Source organism: Eleutherodactylus coqui, chromosome 1 (genome assembly GCF_035609145.1).
Source record: "Eleutherodactylus coqui strain aEleCoq1 chromosome 1, aEleCoq1.hap1, whole genome shotgun sequence".
Lineage (NCBI taxonomy): Eukaryota > Metazoa > Chordata > Amphibia > Anura > Eleutherodactylidae > Eleutherodactylus > Eleutherodactylus coqui.
Genome location: NC_089837.1, coordinates 509,799,587 through 509,823,303, shown reverse-complemented (window position 1 = coordinate 509,823,303; position 23,717 = coordinate 509,799,587). Strand labels below are relative to the sequence as shown.

Here is a 23,717-nt window from a genome sequence, read left to right as displayed (position 1 = left end):
ATGTCAGTTTGGTGTCTGACGCTCTTGCCCCTTTCTTGATGTGTGAACAATTAAACTAACTCCTGTTTTATTTGTTAGGCCAGCTACCCGTGTCTGCCGCCCTCTTGCTATTCTGGGCAGATGCAGGCTTTGCTCTGCTCCTTCTATATGAATGGATTCTTAGCTGTGTACTTTCCATTGGCACTGCAGGAGGTAATCCTCCCCAGCGCTCTCAGCCCAGCTGCAGGGTAACAGGCTATTGCCCACCTATTTAGTGGAGCTGGAGATTCTCCTGCTTTGCCTGAGTGTTGTTGTCTATGACTTCTGTGTTCGCCCTGATTCCTTTTACCTGGATGTTTGTTCTCTGCCTGCCCAGACATTGTACCAGATTCTGCTTGCAGTTTGGCCTGTTTTGCGGAGCTTTGCACCGGTGCCTCTGACCTCCATGGATCAGCTGCCAACCACACCAGGACTACTCCAGGAAGTAGCAGTCTGCTCGGTTTCCTACAATAAATTCTAGATCCCTGTACAATGGTTAAAGAGTGAATACTGGGGAACCATCAGGATAATGCCCTTAGGATTAGCCCAGGCCAAGGCCAAACTGGTTGGTTGGCACAGTGGGTCCACACTCATTGTCCATAACATATTTCTGCATGCATGATGTTCTGAGTGGGGTTTTCCTCTGTGAGGTGAGCAGAGTTCATGTGGTAACAATCACTTCTTCAGTGGGGTCTGAAGGAGTGGACTGCTCTTGGTGTGTACAATGACATGTTCTTTGTGGTTTTCCCTCTGTGATGCAGTCACTTGGTGTGAACAAGGTCGTGTTCTGTGTATGTCTGTAGGTGTTGACTACACTTGGTGTGAATTGTCCTGCTCAGTGTGGGTTTTGTTGTATCTCCCCTGCCTGGTGTTCCTGTTTGTTACCATCTTGGATGGGCTGAGCCCCTAGGTTCCAATGTGGAGGCATCCCTAAAAAAAAAAAAAAAAAAATCTTGGTATTTGTATAGCGCCAACTTATTTTGCAGTGCTTTCGGGTAATTATTACTTATTACTCCCCACCAAGCTGGATTCTCATTTTACCGACCTTGGAAGGATGGAAGGCTGAGTCAACCTTGAGCCGGCTACCTGAATCATGCGGGGATTGAACTTATTGAGACAATCGCACCAATTATGAGAATCGCCCCATTTGCAGGCAAAGGTTCCCTAGGGACTCACAAGACACCGAAGACCCATGATGTGGGCTTGTGAGGTTACATATTCTGGCCAAAATACAAACAAATATCACGTACTTATTAGCAATTCCAGCTGCCTATGTGGGTTTGTACTATAGGTAAATATTTTGGCGTCTGTTGTTGTTTGTATGCATGTTTGATTTTTGTATGTTATTGGTGTTAGAGTGCATATTCTTTCCCTCCTGTTTTATTTGGGTTACGTTCATCTATGTCATTGTTCCCATGGCTTGCACAGATATAACAATCAGAGGTAGAAACCTGAACAAAAGGTGCCTATACCTGTATAGCAGTGTTTCTCAACTCTAGTCCTCGGGACCCCCAAACAGGTCATGTTTTCACAGTATCCTATAGGAAGAACACATGTGGCAATGTCTGAGGAACTGATAATTAGATCACCTGTACAATACTGAGGAAATCCTGAAAACATGACCTGTTTGGGGGTCCTGAGGACTGGAGTTGAGAAACACTGCTGTATAGTGTCCATCTTCATAAATAGTGTGAACAAGGAAGGCTTTTAGCAGAGAAGACCCATATTGAGGAGTGATGCAACATATTCCACAGGATGGATTTGAGAAAGGCTAAGGTAAGACTTTAGCTAAAGACCCTTTGACAAAGTGGTTCATAATGGCCATTCAGAGACTGAAGACAGCTAAATCAACCCTTTCCCAAAATTGAAAGCTATGTGAGCACTCCTAACCTTTACAGGAAACGGATTTGCTATTCCTATCAGGAAAGGTGGAGTTCCTGGTGTCACTTACATCAGCCAAACGGATCACTGATCTATGGGCCTTGACTGTCAAAGAGCCTTATTTATCCTTCCATGAGGATAAAGTGATATTAAGGACTCTGGGTTTTTTTCAGGCCCAATTGGTTATTTTTTCTCAATATGAATCAGGTAAATGTCCTGCCGGCCTTCTGTGCTGAGCCTACCTGGGAGGAGGAAAGGTGCTCGTAGACACCAGATGTGGGGCACTGTCTGAGAATAGACCTATCCCAGCTGAGAGTTTGGACCGATCAGTTGTCTGTGCTCACACAGATCCCAAAGAAAGGGAGAAATCCCCCCAGCCCACCATATCTAGGTGACCGAGAGACCCTGTTATCACTTCATATAAAAGTGAAGGTCTCCGTCCAGAAAACATCAGACTCACTATACCGGAGCCACAGAAACATCAGGGGCAGAAGATGCGGTATCTGGCTGAGAGCATCGGCACATGGAGCACACAACACACCTACTGTGTAAGAAGAACCTCTCTATGGAGAAGACTTTTAGTCCGGTTCTTCAGTTTTTATTTCTGGTCTTTCCCACCCTTAATAAATCCTTCTCCCCCCGTATGTATATGGCTGCTGTGTGAGGATACCCAAGGAAGGCTGAAGTTATTATGTTATTATGGAGATCTAACAGCAGCACATATCTACCCAACCAATAAAGTATTTTTCTCTACATCTCTTTGTAGTCTTTAAAAAACAGACAAGGGGGAGGAGCTTAGGTCCTCCTTCTTATAGGGTTTGTACAAAATTTGAATTAACTCTCCAAAGCATGTGGTTGGGGAATAAATCCCCATGTCTATATGTGCTGCTGTTAGGACTACAGGAAAGGAGAACAGCATAATAAATTCTACCTGTCTGCAGTCACATTGACTGTAACAGGTCAGTGTAATGTAAGTATGAAGTCAGTTGTAAACACGCAGAGCACACGGATGTGAGAATTAGTCCGTCTGGATAAGCCCTTTATAGATTCCTCTATGAGCTCCACACATCAGCAGTCCTCCTATTACTTCTGTTCTAGACTCCTGGCTGCTACATTGTAACAAACTGCTGCTGTGTGAGCCAGACAAGAGGACGGCTTCTCAGCCTCTGAATGTCAATGTTTTCATTAACTGACAGCAAGCAGAGATTTTGAAATCAGTGAAGAAAGACAAAACATATCAGGAAGTTGTAGAAGCTTTATTTCCATAAGATTCACAACTTCTTGTAGATCCGTGTAGATACAGGCGGATACTTTCTCATCTTAGACTTAGTTATTTGCTGTTTGGCTACTTGCAGAAGTAACGGTCATTCAGGTCCATCTCACATGTAAGTCCTCTCGCACACGGGCAGTAATCCGGGTAGAGCCCATTAATAATCTGAAGAAAGAGATGATAGGGTTAATGAAGACCCTTGTGACTCCTAACCACATCCGCTAGTCTTTAGTCCATGTAGACGGACTGATGTCGCTGTGGGGCGTCTTACATCAGAGTTTGTGTTTTTAACGCACAAATGTCATCTGATTGCAATCAGTGTTTTTTATGGGGGAGAAAAAAACGGAAGGCGGTCAAGATGATGTCATTTAAACCTCCCATTAAAGTCAATGGGTGCGTAAATAAAACAGAAGTTACTCCCTCGCCGTACAGGGGCGTTTATTTTAAATACATTCATTGATTTTAATGTGCGATTCTGGTCAGAGAATCAAAAAATAAAGACTTGATAAAGACTGCTAAAGTCGGAGCGTCGCCTGCTGTATGGAGCAATAACACTTTATATTCCTTTGCTCCACCATTGATGCTGCCATTTGCTTCTCCACTGGATGTACTACGCTGGGGACTAAGGATCCGAGGTCCCTTAAGTGGCTGTTGCATCCCATCTCTTCCGTGGCCTCTTTTTTGTGCATACGGAGGGGTGCTGGGGGACTTTCTTTTTGTTACATAGAATCAAAAAATAAGACATTCAACCTGTTAAAATTCAAATTAAAAAACCGCACATAAATAAACTCATCGCCTTTAAGGACTCACGCGGCGCGCGCAGTATTAGCCCATGAAGAGCGCACCGTTGTTTCCGCCCGTGTATGTTGGATGTTTTTGCACGTTTCTCTGCTTGCATATTGCGTCTGTATTCACTGTGGTTTCCAGATGTGCAAAAAAACAAAACGCAAGAAAGATGAACTGATGTCATTTTTTCCGCACTTCCTTGCAACAAGTTTAAAAAACGCTCTTTCCTGGTGATTTTGGTCTGTAAATCGGGGTGACAGCAGGACATCCGCATCACATATCTACATCTGACTCCACCCATGCAGATCAGCCGTGTTGTGCGGACAGGGGATACGGCGGTGTGAATGGGCCCTGATTGCTCCAAGTTTTGTCCAAATTCTGTCAGTTTCACACTTGAGCATTAACCTCCTCCGTGTGAATAATATCGCGGCTCCTCAGCGCAGGTTTTGGCCGCGCAGCTTGTAGAGACGGAACACGAGGTTTTAGGGGGCGCCACAGATTGTGGTAATTTGTAGTAGAGGCTCCTGTCACCTCACTGCTGCGGGTACAAGTACCGGGTGTGTAGGTATTCATACACTGCCAGGAGGAGTAACAGAGGAACCACTGAATGTAGAGCTCTAAGATAAGAGGCTGCAGGATGGGTATTTTGTGGGCGATGCAAATATTTAGTAAAACCGACAATGAAGGGAAATAACCGTATTTGTGCTATTAGGAGTGGGGGCTGAAGAATCACCACATGTTCTATTTACGTGTCATATGAGAACAGGACATGTAATCTGTGGTGCCCGCACATCACACAACACACGGATGGGGCGCCCATGTGATCGGAGCGGCACCCGGGAATTCTGGGCACAACGAAGGGAGAAACGAATACAGCAGCCGCTTACAGATACTCACCAGAGGGCTGCAGGTCGCATTTTCTGCTGCTCTTGGTGCACATTTATTTGTAGGAACACGGAACTCTGTGGATGTCCTACGACAACACCCACTGTCACATTCTGCACTTAGAGAACAGAAATCTCCATTGTCCTAAATATAAAAGAGAGACATAAATGTGATGTGATTGGAATTCTCGTTGTTTGTCTCGTTGTTCTCCTTCCTGAGATCGGCCACAATTATTACTTCACACCAGGAAGGAGAGGCTGTTAGGGACAGTTCAGGCGGTTGTTCCCCATCTGTGCTGTCCGTGTATTTCACGGCACACGGACCCATATATGACAATCAGGCCCTTCACATGAGTGTTATTTCACGTGGATCCTGTCCTGCTCCGGTCCGTGTCATGGATGAGCAGGATATGTAATGTCCGCTACCCGCCGCTCTGACATCACATGGACGTACATCCGCGTGCGGTCCGCTGCGAGTTGGGCCCTAGATTCTCACGCACAAACATCCTACCAATATATGTAGCAAGGTCTGCAGCACACCAAAAGCGTAAATGCCAAATAGGCTGAGGCAATAATAAAAGTATGCAAAAGCCAGCAAGAGGACAGAACCCCGAACCTCTGTAGGGGTCATCCAATGCGGTGATCAGCGAGTGGCAGCATGATTGGCGCAAATATTAAAACTATCTTTATTCCTCCACTAAAATTGCGCCGATTCGACGGCCTTGGCCTTTGCCGAGCTCCATGTATGCGGCCACTCGCTGATTACTACATGGGATACCTCACAAGCATCCGTCTGAGCGCACACTTAGACCTCTATCATTTAGTGTTATGGCTCTTCTTTTCCTATAGAGGTTCTGTTGGGAACAACGTCTCCATAAACAGGAATAAGGCGTGATCACACGGGCTTTGTGGCGATTTTTTAATAGCGCAAAAGTCAATAGTACCTTTTAATGTTAAAAACACATCGCATGAAAATAACAGTTTTGTGCTTTGCGATGCAATAAAAAGGAGGCTCCATAGGGAAACACGGGAGGTTTAAAAAAACAAGAAATATATTTTTTTAATGCAACATCGCAGAGTGAAAACCTTCCCAATATGAGGGAAACCATTGAGAATCATTGATTTCATAATTCTGCTATTTTACTCGCTCTCGCGTTGCACTGAAATCGTGTGATTTTATCGCCCATGAGAAACCCCACTAAGAGCTGTATGAGAACGGCACCCGGATTATTTTGTCAGTGCTTATAGCTCTACTGTTACTAGATGGGGGGTCTCTAATAAAGGGGCATTCGGTGCATAGTTATAACATAATGGGATTGGAGGAGAGATGCCTGTATATGGGGGTCATGGAGTAATGCTTCCCTCCAGCTGCTCCTCCGCCATTGTAAAACATAAGAGAAATACTCGGGGGCCGGACCCTGATGAGAGATGACGGTGCTACATGGGTGGATGGTTCTAAGGAGATTATTTCGTCCCCATATGGTGATATTGGAAGCTATATGGGGGGTTATTTCGTCCCAATATGGTGATATTGGAAGCTATATGGGAGGTCACTCCGAAACTATATGTGGGGTTATTTAGTCCCCATATGGTGATATTAGAAGCTATATGGGGGGTTATTTAGTCCCCGTGATATTAGAAGCTATATGGGGGGTTATTTAGTCCCGATATGGTGATATTAGAAGCTATATGGGGGGTTATTTAGTCCCCATATGGTGATATTAGAAGCTATATGGGGGGTTATTTAGTCCCCATATGGTGATATTAGAAGCTATATGGGGGTTATTTAGTCCCCATATGGTGATATTAGAAGCTACATGGGGGGTTATTTAGTCCCCAGATGGTGATATTAGAAGCTATATGGGGGGTTATTTAGTCCCCATATGGTGATATTAGAAGCTATATGGGGGTTATTTAGTCCCCATATGGTGATACTAGAAGCTATATGGGGGTTATTTAGTCCCCATATGGGGATATTAGAAGCTATATGGGGGTTTAGTCCCCATATGGTGATATTAGAAGCTATATGGGGGTTATTTAGTCCCCATATGGTGATATTAGAAGCTATATGGGGGTTATTTAGTCCCCATATGGTGATATTAGAAGCTATATGGGGGTTATTTAGTCCCCATATGGTGATATTAGAAGCTATATGGGGGTTATTTAGTCCCCATATGGTGATATTAGAAGCTATATGGGGGGTTATTTAGTCCCCATATGGTGATATTAGAAGCTATATGGGGGGTTATTTAGTCCCCATATGGTGATATTAGAAGCTATATGGGGGTTATTTAGTCCCCATATGGTGATATTAGAAGCTATATGGGGGTTATTTAGTCCCCATATAGTGATATTAGAAGCTATATGGGGTTATTTAGTCCCCATATGGTGATATTAGAAGCTATATGGGGGTTATTTATTAGTAAAGCGGGTGAGTGTTAAGCGAGAATGTCTGATGAAAATTAAGACATAGTAGAAATAACAGAAACATGGCCTGATGATAAGTGCGATTGGGGTGAATTTACAGGGTTACAATCTCTTCAGAAGTGACCATGGGAACAAGAAAGGGGGGGGGGTATGTTTGTATGTTAAATCCTACTTAATACAAGAAAACAAAAATCAGCGCCTACTCACACACAACGATTTTCAAAAGAATGTGAGTTACTTTTAAGTACTCACCTGGTGCTCGGCCAAAACTCCTGTCCAGGAGATTGACCGGCACCTTATATCCAAGTTGGCTTGTAACGTCTCTGGAGTCCCGGATCCGATTACCGGAGAGCGTCTCTGGGGTTTACAGCCGTGACAGGCTGTTTGCATACCTCTCGTGTCAAATGGAAAAATTTCCCCGGCGCTCGTCGGTTCCAGCAGAAATAGAGGACACAATGTCCGTGAATAACTTTAAATAATTTATTGATTCGTCCGCTACGCGTTTCTGCGGGCTATCCCTGCGGTTGTCGAGGCTACAAGAAGATATAGGTGTAGAAGATGATCTACTCCTGATCCCTGTTATGTAGGGCCTCCCCATTGGGCCCCCGATCCGGCCCTGTACTTACTTACTCTCTCCACCGCTCAGCAGTGAACACTCTCTTATTTTATTTGCTTTTTGTGTTTTAAACTACTAAACAAAACTTTTACATCCATGTGTCATGTATGATAGAGCCAGTCTGTGTCCCAGATGCCAAGTTAGAGCGTTAGCCACAGCTAGAACATAGGCCATGAAGTGTTCCCCGGGCATTGTTCTGGGGCATAGCGCCACCCTGTGCCTTTCTTGATAGAAGAAGCTCAAGTTTTTCATTTTTTCATTTTGTTGTTTGTCTCGGCGCATTAAGCTGTGAAATCCATATCGGAAATATATGGTGTAAAATGTAACAATTCAAAGCCTGTGTGAATGAGACCTTATACTGAATATGTGGAGGGGAAACCGGGACAGCAGCTGGTGACAGGTACTCACCGGGCCGAGACATTCCTGAGGTCGTCGTTTTGGTCCACATTCATCAACTGCCCGGCGAGAGGTACTCCTGAAGCAACACCCGCTATTACACAGGTCACTAGAATAACATGAATCTCCATCGTTCTAAATATAAAACAGAGGATAGATACGTTTTAGGAATCCATTTATAAGGTCTCACATTTATGTCACATAAAGAAGTGCGCTTTCTAAAAATTACTGACACATCATACGGACACGCAAAAAGTTTTGATCGCTGGGGGTGCAGATGCTAAGACCCCACTGATTGCTAGAATAAAGCAGCTGAAGCCTCATCCCAGCGCTGTCACTGCTGGTTCGCTGAGGATGGGCCGTAGTCTTTATATTGAGCCCGTCTTCAGCCAGATAGCAGGGACAGCACTGATGAGCGCTTTAGCTGGCTTGTTCTAGTGATGGGTTGGGGTCTCGGCACTCAGACCCCCAGTGTACAGAAACCTTTGACAAGTCCATATGTAATGACAAAACTATATGAAATCCCATTTAGACCCCATTCACACCTGCATTTAGGGCTTCAGCCACAATTCTGTTTCTCTTTCATTTTTGGAGCGGAAAAGTGAAATTAAAATGGAAATAATCATTTCCATTTTTTTCTTATTGATTTTATTGGGTTTTCAAATTAAAGGAAAACAAACGGATAACTCGATGTTACCTCCATATCATTAGGTTTACATTTTTTAAAAATTAACAAATAGCGCTGCAGACGTGCCAGTGGGGGGAAAAAAAACAACGAAACAGAAGCAGATAGAAAGCTTTCCGTTTTTTGAAAACCAATTGAAATCAAGGAGAAAAAAAGGGAACTTTTATTTACATTTTCAATCTGTTTCTCTGCTCTTAAAACAGAATTGTGACAGAAGCCCTAAACGCCGGTGTGAATGGGCCCTCACACCACTGAAGAGTATTCTCATCCAGGGGAACTATTTTGCACATTGAGGGTACATATACACATAGCGGAAATGCTGCATCACCTGACCAGCGGCGCTGAGCCCACTAGAGACCGCCGAATGAAGGGGTACGCTGCAGTGCAAGGAAGTGCGAGGTGAGAGGGAGAACTGTGTGAGCCGCTATGTGTAAACATCCCCTAATTACCACTCAGCCCAGCTGATAGTGGGCAGAGCTGACAGGCACACACCGTTATTTAGGAATGCTCTTTATAACTTGTGTTAATCATCGTGATTGGCTGGGCGATAAAATTGGGTCCAGTTTTGCTAAATTGGATTGGATCATCCTGATCTAATTTTTGCAAAAATTGCCAAATTATTAACTACCTACTTAGAGGAGAGGGGACGGGTGTGCTGGTGCCGTGTGGCTGCCTTGCAGTGCTGGAGATCTAGATTTCCATCAGCAGTGCTGCCCACTGGGCCACCACCACCTCCACTGTTGTTCCAGGGACATTTTGAAGGCCAAATTAGAGAACCCGATTTTTGCTGCCTTTGATTTTAATGAAGGTTGGAAGAGGGAGTCTCAATTGGCAATTATTTTTTTTAAATCGGGTCAGTCGGTCACTGCAAAACCAATTACAGTTAAATCTCTAGATTTGTTGGTAATCCGTCTGAAAGCAATCAGCCAAACTTGAAACCAATGAAAGTCGAGGTAATTGTTTCCATAGCAATCAATGTAAATCCAATTAATTTGTTCTAGACATTCCAGAAAACACACCCCGCCTCCCAGCAAGAGATTGCTCTAATTGGCTAAATTATGACTAGCAAGCAGAGGTTTGTTACAAAAGAGTTAAAACAGACAGAAGGAAAGGCAAATAATTATAGTAAAGTAATTGTATTATGATTGAAAAGTATATAGGAGAGGAAAAATGTATTGTATAAGTAGCAGAGTCAGATAATCAGTTACCATAAACCCATCATATAATCTCCATGTAGATACGTGTAATACAGTTACTTTATTGTAATTATTTGCCTTTCCTTCTGTCTGTTTTAACTTTTTTGTAACAAACCTCTGCTTGCTAGTCATAACGTGATGCAATTAACTTCTGAACACACCCACCACACCATTCCCCAGCCGTTCCCCTCTTCACAAGCTAGCACACACAGGTGTTGCTTTTTTTACTTTAATTTGTATTCTGTCTATAAATGTTTTGCGTATCTCATACCTCAGAGCTGTTGACAAAGGCTATCGTAGCCGAAATACGTTCAGCGCGGACCTGTGAGCTGTATGCTTTCTATTCAATAAAGGACATATTTTTTAATGGTAGCAGCTCCTCTCCACTTCTACTTTTCTCAACTGGTCACTAAAGGGTAAAGATACAGGGCACCTAATTACCCTGATCAACCCAGTCCCTTGGCAAGACTCCTATATATGATGCAAACTAGACCTTAAGTCTCTCTACTCTACTATCCCAAATGATCTAGGGATTAAGGCAGTTGAACACTTTCTGAGTGGAGATTTTCTAACATCGCACCAACAAAAACTTTTTATTTACCAAGTTTGCACCCAGCTATGCCAACCTTTTTCTGGGTGCATCTGAAGAAAGTAATTTTAATGATTCCTGCATTGTATTTTTTAGGGGATTTATTGACAATATCTTATTGACCTGGAATGGGGACTTGGAGGATTTAACATCTTTTATTGTTAATTTGAATAAAAACAACTGGCCTCGAGTTTTCTGGTACTATGAACCCTGTTAGTGTGGCCTTCTTAGACTTGGAATTATTTATTCCTAAAGGTAACACCCGAAGTAAATCCCATTTTAAGCCCATTGATTTAAATAGTTACCGAAACTCTTGCAGCGAAGAACTGGAAAACTAATATCCAGTATGGACTGTTAAAAATGGATTAAGAGAAACTGTTCGTCTACCCGAACATACAGTGAACAGGCGAAAATCAGGAAAACAAGATTTAAGAATAAGGGGTATCCTAAAACACTTATTGCATCGGCATATACAAAAGCCTTGGAAGAAGATCACCATGGTGACAAAAATAGAATAGACATGATTCCGAAGAAAAATGACTTTAGTTTGAAAACTCTGTTCATTACCCGCTACAACTCCCAGCATGCCTCTATAAAATACATGCTTTTTAAGCAATGTGGAATCCTAAAAGGAGACCCCTTTTTACTTAATGATACCCCAGATAACCCTAAAGTTGTTTTCCACAAAAAGAACCCTAAAAACATCTTTGCAACTTTGTGTCAGGATCCGCGGCCCGCGGGTCCTCCGTGCCCACATCTCTGGTCATGCCACCCAGCATTTAAACGTCTATGCGCTCCTGACCTTGCCAGTGTTAGTGTGGTCTTCCTGCTGTACCCGCGTTTCCTTGTATTTGACTCCCGTTTTGATTCTCTGCTTTCTGGACCCAACTTGCCTTTGCCTGACCCTTTGTACTGCGTACCCTCCTGTTGCCGACCTGGATAGCTTGGCTTGCCTGAGTGTTTCGTTTGTTCCAGTGTCTGTCTGTTGTCTGTCCCCATGTCCCACTTCCCTAGTGAGTGTAGGGACCATCGCCCAGTTGTCGCCCTGGGGCTTAGCCCAGGGGGCAAGTAGGTAGGGACAGGGGTTGCGGGCGGTTTTCAGGGACTTCCAGTATCCCGGTTCCTTGACACTTTGTGTTCTCACATTAATCTACCTACTTTGAAAAACACATTTCTGAAACCCTTCATAGGCTCCTTAGATGTGGCTTGTAAAGGTGCAACTGCTGTCTGTATGTGCAACATGGAAGAAAGGAGATTCCTATAAACCCGGATCAGGACCCAATTAAATAATGGCAGTTTTTAAACTGTGGAGTAAGCGATGTCATTTATCTTGTTGAGCCCCCTGTGGCCTTAAGTATATCCGACGAACTATAAATGCTTTAAGAACACATTTTATCATTTCTAATGGATATATAAAAGATAGTGTTTCTCGATAATTTTTACATGTCCTCGACAGATACGAGACAAAACTCTGTGTCACCCCAATGAAATATGTAAAGCCAAGGTTATTCTCACGATTAAAGTCAAAAGAAATGTCCTGGATTTTCAGACTTTATACTTTTGTTCCAAATTTCTTAATGAAGTCCTAGAGAAATAGTAATTTATTGTTATTTTTATCATGTTCCCGATATATTTATATATTTCTATCAATATTATCTTTTTTATTTCTTTTACATGACTCCTTTCATGCACCCATGATGTATTATGACCCTGCGTGGTGCTGTAGTGACATCATCACGCTCTTGGACCTCACACAGCTGCGCACACTGGGCACTTGCCCCCAGATGGAACACAATTAGTCTGCGGTGCCATGGTGTGCTAGACACTAGCATCCATGCTCCGTGTGGCTGCCTTTGATAACTTCTCCATGTCCACTGGCATCATTCGGTGGGGCGTGCCGCCTGATGGTTCCACCATTGTGGTGAGTCTTTATAAATATCTCTCTCCTTTATGTCAAATTCTTCATGATAAAGGTGCATGTTAGCACCAGAACGTGTTGCATCTAACCTTGTGCTCCTTACCCCACTCCTTGTTACCGGATTACAGAATTTTATCACTGATCATTTAGACTTCTCCCTGATGTGTTTGGTCTAAGAAAAGGGGGTGGGGAATGGGGGGGGGGGATATTCTTAAGCTAGGGTCTGTACCCCCTCCTCTTCATGTAAGTCATTTAGCCTAATTCTCCTACTAACTCTTTAAAGTGCAGAGCATTTAAAGGGGTTAATAGCGCTGATCATTCACTCGGCTAATTGCAGCTATTGCCCGCAGTTGTCAGCTGTAATAAACAGCTGTAGTCCACTCTGTATGAAGAGAGGTCACCCTGCGATCTCTCTTCATACTTACCCCGACGCTGCAGGACGTAAATGTACATCCTGGAGCATTAAGGGGTTAAGTTATATACATCAACAATGCCTTGAGGGTCAGATGTCTTAACCTGAGCATCATGAAGAAAGAGTTTGCATGTTTTAGCTGTACGAGTTTTTGCTTGTTTCACTAATGTAGATCCAGTTTTATCGCCTTGCCAGTAGTATGTTAATAGTTAGAGATGAGCAAACGTACTCGTTTAGGGCGATTTCGCAATCAAGCATCGCTTTTTTTCGAGTAACTGACTACTCGGGCGAAAAGATTCGGGGGGTGCCGGGGGTGAGCGAGGGGTTGCAGAGGGGAGTTTGGGGGGGGGGGGGGAAGAGAGAGAGCTCCCCCCTGTTGCCCACTAACCCCCGCTCCACCACACCGCCCCCCGAATCTTTTCACCCGAGTAGTCAGTTACTTGAAAAAAGCGATGCTCGAAATGGCCCTAAACGAGTATGTTCGTTGATCTCTATTAATAGTAATTCTCCTAGAGCTAGGTCATGTTCATAGGCATGAAGCTCCTGGAGCTGCTGGTGTAGGGCCAATATCTCTCTAGCTCTATCCAAGGAGTAGGATGCTTTGTTTAATCAGTGCAATGTGCATAGTTGTGAGGACAGTAATAAGTCGTTGCTATGTTTTTTATCGTAAGATGCTTGCTTGATAAAATGACCCTTGATAGTAGCTTTATGTGCGCACCAGAGTTGGGTTAGAAACCTCAGCATTGCCATTGAGATTTAAGTAATCCAGGAGGTCCTGCAGTGACTGAAAGCCCATTCAGACAAAACGATTATCGGCCAAAATTTGCTCAAAAGCAATCTTTTAAGCAATAATCGCTGTGTCTAAACACGCGGCCATTATGCACTGTTCGTGCACAATTCATTTATCGGTGATTTCTAGCAAGCTAGAAATCACCGATAACTCTTATCAGTGCTGCACGCTGATTTTCTTAGCAGACAGCGCTGATACCATTCTTTCAGCTGATATCCCGCTGGGACTTCTCAGCAGAATACCAGCTGCAAGCTCTGAGAACTAAGCTGCTGTCAGCACTCCCGCTGCTTCTTAGAGCTATCAGCTCAGCGGGATACCGCTGATAACTCAGAGAGCAAAGCAGATATTTGCATATACAAAGCAGCTGCTGTTCTCAGAGTATCAGCGGTGTCCTGCTCCACCTGCATTTAACTCTTTAAGTAGCTAATTAGCTACTTAAGAGTTATGCAAAGATGATCGCTCAAAACTGTCACTGAAACTGTCATCTGAGAGATCATCTTACAGTGTAAATGCACCTTAAGGTATATATTTTGGGTGCTGTAATATGTAATTATTCAGGCACCAAGTAGCAGTGGGTGGTTGATTAAATTATTCTTAAAGTGTCCATGCTACCCCGGCATGCTTTGGCCAGGTTATGGTCGCTACTGTCGTAAATATAACATTTTTTTTATAAGGGTTTATGTCTATTAGAGTAAAATCAATTCTGCTGTGTACTTTTTGAGGATGTGGAAAAAAATGTATAATTTTTAAATATATAATGTATTAGTGGTCTGGATGGAGCAGTCGCAGGTCTCTGAGCTCTGTGAGATTCGGCCCTGCAAAGCGACAAGAAGAAGGAGACCTGAGAAAGGGAAAGCTTACAGAGACTCCCTTTGGCGATGGCTGCAAGGAGGAGAATGAAAACCGGACTGCAGGGGCTCACATCGTTCTGCACCACTCGTACAAGCGGAGGAGAAGAATAGACTGCCGGCACACAGGAGAAGTGGACCGGAGGACATCTTGAAGAAAAACAAGGGTAGGAGACCTTCTCCCATTCCCCCACTTTCGGGATCCCATAATGCGGCTGCAGCGGAAAATTGGGGATCAGGTCACAGCAGAGAGGCGCAGGCAGGAACTTCTAAAATGGTGCCTGCTTTCTCTGATGCAAGTAAAACTCCCGCCCTTTAATTACAGCAGCGACACTCCACAGCGATGGGGTCTCCTGCAAACCACCCAAAACCCCGAGCTGCAGGAAAGAGACTCTGATGCAGTCTCAGGAGACCCTGAAGACCCCATTCTAAGTATTTCTTGCTCTGAACAAGCAGCATCAGAACTGTTTATAAAAGAAATGATCCTAGCCCTGAGGGGGGCGCTTCAAAGAGATTTATCATCTATCTCAACATTACTAAACTCTTACATGGCAGAGCTAGGAAATAGAGTAGAACATCTGGAAAGTAAAATGGTGCAAATCACACAACGATCTTATTGATGCACACTATAATGTGGTGGGAGAGTTAGAAGCATTAAAGTGCAAAGTGGCAGATATAGAAGACAGGAACAGGCACAGCAATCTAAAAAGCAGAGGAATTGCGGGGTCAATCCCGCGATCTGAGTTAAAAGAATTTATCCAGCAGCTCATAAAACATCTGCTGCCAGGCACCCCCTCAGAGGAAAGAATAATCGACAGAGCGCATAGACTGCCACATCCAAAATCAGCCTGATCATCTACATAGAGACGTTATAGTGAGGATTCATTTTTTCCATATCAAGGAAACCATACTGTTCGCAGTTAGGAAGAATGCATCCCTGCCTGTACCATATGAGCAAATAAAACTTTTTACAGATCTTTCCCAGATGACTATTAAAACTAGGAAAACGTTCTGCAATATCACCCTGGCCCTGCGGGACAACAAGATCCCTTACAAATGGAGATTCCCACCTAAAATGATTATAGCCAAATAGTTAATTTTATACAAAATCCTGAAGACGGACAACAACTCTTGCAAAAGTGGAAAATTCAATTGTAAAACATGAGCGCTCTGTCACGCCTTAATCCAGATTGGGTCAAAATCCTTAACCGCTTTATTAATAGGAGAGCCTTTCAATGTGCTCCTTGCTTCATGGTCTCTCACTATGAGGAGTCGCCTGTTGAAAATATTAAGGTTCCCTTCTTTAAGGTTTGATTTAAGAAGGTCCTGAGTCTTGCAATGGCTGGACATTTTTCCCCCTAAAACAAAGAAGGGTGTCCTTTTTTGATGACGTTTGAGCATTCAGAGAAGGACATTGTAGCTAAGATTCTCCAAAGTTTGTGGTTCCACACCTGGTCAGGTGATTCTCCTCTATCCTGTCAATTTCCCCTATTTTGGAGGTATATTCTGACCGCTAATTTTTCCTCAGTAATACTGGAGCACATTCTGGAATGGGAACCTGAGAGAGTTTCTTCCCGCCGGACCATTTGGAACTGTTTGGAACTAGGTAATAAAAACCCATATATAAAACGGTAAACAGACCTGCCATCATGAGTATGAAACTTATGTCCTTTAACGTGAAGGGGCTTAATTCTCCATACAAACGAGCCTTCCTATGGAAAGATGCTTAAGCAGCTTGGGCAGACATCATTTGTTTGCAAGAGACTGACTTTACAAAAGAGAGACACCTAAGATTGTCCCACCCCAAGTTTCCAATGATGTTTATGTCAAATACGGAAAAGAAGGCGGAGCCTGACCGCTGTGCTTAATGGCCGCTTGAGAGCAGAGCTCCGGCGGCAAGACACCTTCTGGAGGTCACAGCAGCTTCTTAAAGCAACGAAATGAGAAGAGTCGGGAGGGAGAGAGCCGCGGAACACGCTGGGACGCCGAGGGGAAGCGGAGGACAAGCCGGTATGCAGCGCTTCCTTAAAGAAAAAAGCCCCCGTTCACCGCTGTTCCCAGCCAAGATGGCGCCGGCTGCAGCTCACAGTAAGGAGGGGGAGGAGGGAGCTAGCTCCGATAATGAAGATGGGGAAACAGTCTCAAAGGGATTCATGAAGGATTTAATCATGAAAGCCCTGCAACCGATAATGTCTGAGCTGGGGGAGATAAAAGAAGACATAAGACACCTGGGGAGAAGAGTAGAGGAACTGGAGACATCCACGTCCTCTTTAACAAGCCACGCTTCTGAAATGGCCCAGATTCTGCAGCTGCATCAGGATCACCTTAACAGAGCCCTCTTGATGCAGGAGGACTTGGAAAATAGGAATAGGAGATGTAATATTCGCATCAAGGGGCTTCCGGAGTCTTGGGCCACGGAAAGTCTTTCTAAGGTAGCTAAAGAAATCTTCTCTTCCCTGCTTGGCCCAGAGAGGGCCGCCCCAATATCAATAGAACGGATTCACAGAGCCCTCAGGCCCCTCCCGGCGAACGCTGACCCGCCAAGGGACATAATTTGCAGTTTGTTGTCTTTTCAGGACGCGTTCGCCATTTTGAGAGCCGCCAGAAATTACAAAAATTTAAAATATGCCGAGGCTCCTCTGCAGATTTTTCAGGACCTTGCCCCTACCACCCTAACCAAACGTCGCCTGCTTCGGCCACTGCTGGAGATACTCAAGGAAAAGGGTATTAAGTATGCTTGGCTGTTTCCATTCGGCCTGGGTTTCTCCCACAGGGGTCACAGGATAAATATCAGAGACCCTGGAGACCTGCAGGCGTGCTGGCGACTACTTGAAATAGAGCCGCTGGATCTCCCGAGTTGGTTGCCACTCCCGGGGCTGCCTGACCTACCAAAGCTTCCCTCCCCGTCTGCTTGGACATCAGTTGGACCCGCTAAATCTCCCAGAAACAAAAAAAAGAAGAGTCGTGACAACACACCCGCGGGTGACTGAACCTTAAGCAGCAGTCTTTCAGTTGGATGCTTTTACCCAGAGCCCTTAGGGAGAGTTTGGTGATTCACCCTCTCTAAGCTATCCCAAAATGCTTGAAAACGTTTTGTATCTACGACAGGCTGAGGATCAGGCCGGGAAGTCTTTGTGTTTGGACTTGAGGTTCCGTAAAGAGTATCGGGTGGACTTGTTTGGACTTATAGTTGTCCAGCCGCTCGTGCGGCTCGCAGGGATCGCGGTTAACCCTCTCGTTTCGACTCATGATAACCATACCCTTTGAAAGTTTAAATGCTTGCTTTCGTTTTAAGTTTCTGACCTCCAGGGATGTCTGTCAGGGCAGGCTTGGTGCAGTGCGGCTTCTCTGCCTGGTGGCGTTTGTTGCCGGTATCGCTCCCCTGGAGGAGTTTATCGTACTGCACACCGCCTCCACTGACCGTCCTTGGACTGACTGGTCTTGTTGATCACTTGTTCACATATTCAGAGTTCGTATTACTCTTTCCTTGTGTTTCTTTCCCCCTCCTTGTGTATCCTCCCCCCCCCCCTATCTCGCTTTCCTTACGATACAGAAAGCTCATATAAAATACTAAGGAATTACTCACGTGTCAGCCTTCTCTACTCTAGGTCACCCTTTTAGTCTGCCATGCCTCTCTCTCAACAGCCGAAGACGAATGAGCTCCTCCACGTCTCCTCATTTAACGTGAGAGGGATCAACTCCCCATTCAAGCGTCACAGTGTGGCTCAGCTTCTTCGAAAATATGGCACAAAAAAATCGCCTTTCTTCAGGAAACGCATTACAAGAGGGGTAAGTGCTTGGCCCTTCCGGGCAGACAGTTCTCATTGGGCTTCCACAGTTCACACACAACCTCAGCTTCTAAGGGGGTCTCTATCTTTTTCCATAGCTCTGTCCCCTTCACATGCGAAGCACAACACACCGACGAGGAGGGTAGGGTGATTCTCTTGAGGGGACACATCCAAAACTTTAAGATTACCCTGGCCAATTTTTACGCCCCAAATTCGGGTCAGGTTCCCTGGCTGGTCGGGCAGTTAGAGACCCTTAAGGAATTCGCTGTGGGCCCCATCATCTTAGGGGGGTGACCTAAATTTGACGATGAACCCTTTAGTAGACTCGTCAACTGGACGTTCGCAGATCTCACAAATTAAACTGAAGAGGCTACATCGAGCCCTTTCTGAGTTGGGCTTGGTGGACGCCTGGCGCCAGTGTTCCCCCTCCGCAAGGGATTACACTTATTTTTCTCAGGTCCATGCTTCTTTTCAGAGGCTCAATTATGTCCTAATAGCCTCTGAACTCCTGCCTTTTTTGGTAGATTCAGTGATTGCTACCACCACTATTTCTGACCACGCTCCGTTACATGTGAACCTTACAATGCTCTCCAACACCCCTAAGGAGTGGAGGTGGCGGTTAAATCCTGCCCTTTTAGACTCTGAGGACGACAGGATGATGCTCTCCAAACAACTGGAGGAATTTTTCAGATTTAACTCTGGAAGAGACCAGTCGGCGGCCCTTGTGTGGGAAACGCATAAAGCGTTTATCAGAGGCCATTTAATAGCTTTAGGTTCCAGATAAAAGAAGTTACAACAAAGGGAAATAGACAACTTGCTGGGGCAAATCGCGAAACTAGAGCACTCCACTAAACTTAAGCAATGTAAAGAAAACCTGAATAAGCTTACGGCGCTCAGGAAGGAACTAAATTTATGCCTGAGGTCTAGATTTAACAAAAGATGTCTTCATCTAAAACATATAGTGTACGTCCAAGGCAACTGAGGAAGTAAATATATGTCATCACAGATAAAGAAAGCCCGCGCAAAAAAACAGATTGATATAATAAAGGCCCGTTCGGGAACTAAAGTCACCTCTTCCACTGACATTGCGGTTGAATTCCAACATTTCTACTCCCAGCTATACAATTTGCGACCTCGGAGGAATCTGGAAGAGATCCTTAAATCTAACACCCAGATCGCAAACTATTTACAAAAACTTAAACTCCCCGGATTGGAGAGGGAATCAGCTAACTCTCTCCTTGCCCCAGTAACAGAAAAGGAAGTAAACGAAACCCTTGATTCATCCCCTCCGGGTAAAAGCCCCGGTCCAGATGGCCTCATATATTATAAATCCCTACGTCCCATTCTTGTCCCGAGACTAACAGAACTGTTTAATAATCTCATGAATGGCGGCTCTTTACCAAGGCAGGCCCAGGAAGCCCACATCACGTTGATTCATAAAGAGGGCAAGGACCCGGAGATGTGTGGCAGCTATAGGCCCATTTCTTTGATAAACTTGGACGTCAAGATGTGGGCTAAACTTCTCGCCAGGAGAATGGAGAACTATATCCCGCTCTTGGTAAATAGAGAACAGGCTGGCTTCGTGAGGGGCAGGGAGGGAAGGGACAATAGCACACGTATTCTCCATGCAATCCAGTATGCTAATGCAAAGAAAATCCCCCTCGCTCTGGTCAGTACTGATGCCGAAAAGGCTTTTGACAGAGTTGATTGGGGATATATGAGATCTGTCTTGCTACATTTCAACTTCCCTCCCTCCTTTGTAGAAGCCATCTTTACTCTATACGCTGAGCCTCATGCTAGGCTAAAAATTAATAACACCCTTTCCCCTCCATTTGAAATAAGTAATGGCACGCGCCAGGGGTGTCCGTTGTCCCCCTCCCTGTTTATATTAGCCCTGGAACCCCTCCTGCAGGAAGTGAGACTGGACCAGGAGATTCGGGGACTAAGAGTAGGAGACTGTGAATTATCGGCGACGGCGTTCGCAGATGATGTTATTTTTACAATTACGAATCCGGAGAGTGGGCTACCGAGACTGATCACCTGCCTAGAGCAATTTGGAGCACTCTCGAACTTCAAAATTAATTTCAACAAATCAACAGTCCTGGGCGTCGCGATTCCAAAAGCTAGGTATGAAAGGCTGAGGGTGGGCTCCCCGTTCTCCTGGTCCAGCTCATCAATAACTTTTCTGGGAGTAAAGCTAACTGGGAGGATAGAGGATCTCTACCCTGCAAATTTTCCCCCGCTGCTAGCCAAAATAAAGTCCCTGCTCCAGAACTATGATGTACCGTACATCTCCTGGTTTGGGAGGAAAAACCTCATAAAGACCTACATACTCCCCATTGTCCTATACCAGATTAGATCCCTTCCGGTTCACTTGCCCGCCAGCTTCTTTGACACCCTTAGATCCTTGTTCATAAAGTTTATTTGGAGACAGAGGAGCCCCCGGTTGGCGTATAGTCTCCTGATCAGAGGAAGAGATGAGGGGGGAATAGGAATGCCGAACGTATATGATTACTACATAGCCTCCCACATTAGTAACTGGCAGAGACTCACCCTGACTGGAGAGGACCCTCTCCTATATCAGTTGGTAGCAGAATTGTATGGGACCTCTGCATTAGCGGATCTGTGGTTCACTAGGAAGAATACATATAGGAGCAAAGGGTTCAATCCTTTGCTGAGAGGACCCTGTGAGGCGTGGGACCTGCGGAGGGAGACACTGGCGCCCACGCCCTCTCCCATTACTCCCATAGGCTCTATCCCAGCTCTCTTGGGACTGCCGCCGGATCCCTGTACGAAGAGACTCTGGATGACACTTAGCAATAGACCTCTCAGCGAGCTCCAGGCTATGAGACACTTGGGACCGAGAGAGATAGTGGAGTCCCTGCTGCCCGCCCAGCCACTGTCATTCCTCCAACGGGCTCAGATTGAGGGAGTGATTAAGAAATTTAACCAGACCTTCACGTCTTCCAGACCTCTTACCGCATTTGAGAGGGCAGTGAAAGACAGTAGAACAGGCAGCAAGAAAATTGCGTTCATTCGCAAATCCTGTTCTTCTTCCTTACAAATTGCAAAGCCAGCTTTTCTATACTCCTGGGAAAAAGAGCTACATATCACACTGTCACCCCACGAAACACACATAATCTTGAAATTTGCCTACGGGCTTTCCCCCTGCATCACCTCGCAGGAAGCCCATTATAAGCTCCTTGCCAGGTGGTATAGGACACCCCAGTGGCTCGCTGACCACAAACTTTCCCCTGACAATAAGTGCTGGAGATGTGGGGGCGACACGGGCACCTTTTTACACATTTGGTGGAGTTGTCCGGTACTGGAGGCTTTTTGGCAGGAGATCACGGTGTCGTTACAAAAGATTTCGCCAGGCTTTACACTCTCACCTGAGGTTTTGTTTCTGTGGAGGCCCACGAGTAGCTTTAATCCTCGCAAGCATAAATTGCTGGCCCACGCAATTGATGCGGCCAAGGCACTTATCCCTCTTCTCTGGTTGCAAAAGTTCCCCCCCTCCTGAGTCAGTGGAGGGACAGAATGGACCTGACTTACAACTTGGAGGAGCTCTCTGGCTGGGCCACTGGCTCCCATGAAAAATTCGTGGAGGTCTGGGGTCTGTGGAGGGAGGTACGTGATCAGGTAGGCCACTGAGCACCTCAAAAGGCTGGCTGGCTCGGCAGCGCCGTGGCTGAGCTCACTTGGACCCCTCCCCCTTCTTGTCCCCCCCCCCCCTCCCCACCACACCCACGAACCGATGTATGTATCCCCCCGTCTTCTTTTGTTAGTAGGATGTCACCACACTATGCTAGATAGACCTTTGTTACGGTTTGCATTACTGCCTGTGTGGCGCCGTCCTTGCCAGGATCACATGTGATGTAATTAAGGTTTCAGGCAATTTGTTATTGTATGTTTGGCTGTGTTAAAATTAATAAAAAAATTGGATTTGAAAAAAAAAAAAAAATACGGAAAATAAAAAAGCAGGTGTTCTTATAGCAATTAGAGATTCTATTGATTTCAAACTTGTTAAATCCAAAATAGATGAAAAGGGGAGATATATAATACTAATTTGTGATGGTAATGGGTTTCCTGTAACATTGGTAAATATGTATGTACTGAACAATGCGCAAATACGATTTCTTAATATGGTGATGAGAAAGGTTTTAATTTCTGATAGAAGTATAGACACCAACAGCAGAGGCAGAACGGTAGCACCTACACTAGCACCATGGCTGCTAAAAGAGGAACTCTATGATACAACGCAAACGCAAAAAAGTACTCCTACTCCACAAGACATAGAACCTGGACTAAGACTGACATGATCTTAGTGGATTTTTTTTTGTTACCAAGAGTGAAGGAGGCCTCGATTGGAACCACTCACCGAAGAAGAAATTTAATTAAAACTACTGATTTTATTGAAAATTCTTAAAAACTTATTAATGGACAGACTGAAACATATATTTTTCAAAAATGAGGGGAATTTATTGATAATTTGTGGCCAGAAAATTCCCCTACCCCAAAAAGAAACCCATTCTCTTTGATCGTACTATTGTTCCAAATACAGAGTATCAATCCACTTTATTATTAGTGTTTGTACCACAGGTGGAGACACCCCTAGGTGTTAATTCAGTAAGATCAACAGATCGGGAAGGTCATTCCCTTTTAAAGTTTATCTAAGAGCCTCTTTGCGGTCTCCCAGATTAGTAATAGTCACAAAAGGGAGTTAAGATAGTGTGTGATGACTACTGAATATGTACACTCTTAGATACATTAAAAAATGCACCTCTTTAATACTTCATTACCTCTGTATATGATATTACAAAACGGGGAAAGAGATGCATAATATTGACCCCTCTATGTCCACAGATACGGCCCACTGAGCAAGTGTGACCCAGAATTAGGGAATCAAGGTGTGCTAGATAGAAAATAAAACACTCCTAATGATTCCCTTAAATGGCATGTAGTAGTGGAAAGGACGGGGTTAATTATAAGCAGGACAGCTATAGCAGGCACACATATAGTCCTTTTAGGATTGTACATATGTTGCCCCACAGTCCAAACACAGTGCCATCAATATATTGCAAAGTGTATGTTTTCTTAAAAGAAAAAAGAGGGTCCAGTGCACAAGGGGTTAAAGTTCCCCTATGTATCTGAATGTGAATCAGCTTCTCCGATCTCAAGCAGTGTATTCCATTCCTTGCAGTAAATGGGTT

General features: G+C 44.6%; 1 protein-coding gene across 1 annotated transcript in view; it reads right to left on the bottom strand.

Moving 5' to 3' along the window:
* Nucleotides 1-3,136: 3,136 nt before the first annotated feature.
* LOC136614361 (leucine-rich colipase-like protein 1) overlaps nt 3,137-23,717 on the bottom strand; it is a 61,494-nt gene continuing 40,913 nt past the window's right edge. The window contains exons 4-6 of the mRNA XM_066594109.1: nt 8,291-8,413; nt 4,853-4,984; nt 3,137-3,334 (exon numbers count right to left, since the gene is read on the bottom strand). Coding sequence (XP_066450206.1) covers nt 3,245-3,334; nt 4,853-4,984; nt 8,291-8,413 — 345 coding nt within the window. The 3' untranslated portion in view covers nt 3,137-3,244. The remainder of the gene's footprint in view (nt 3,335-4,852; nt 4,985-8,290; nt 8,414-23,717) is intronic.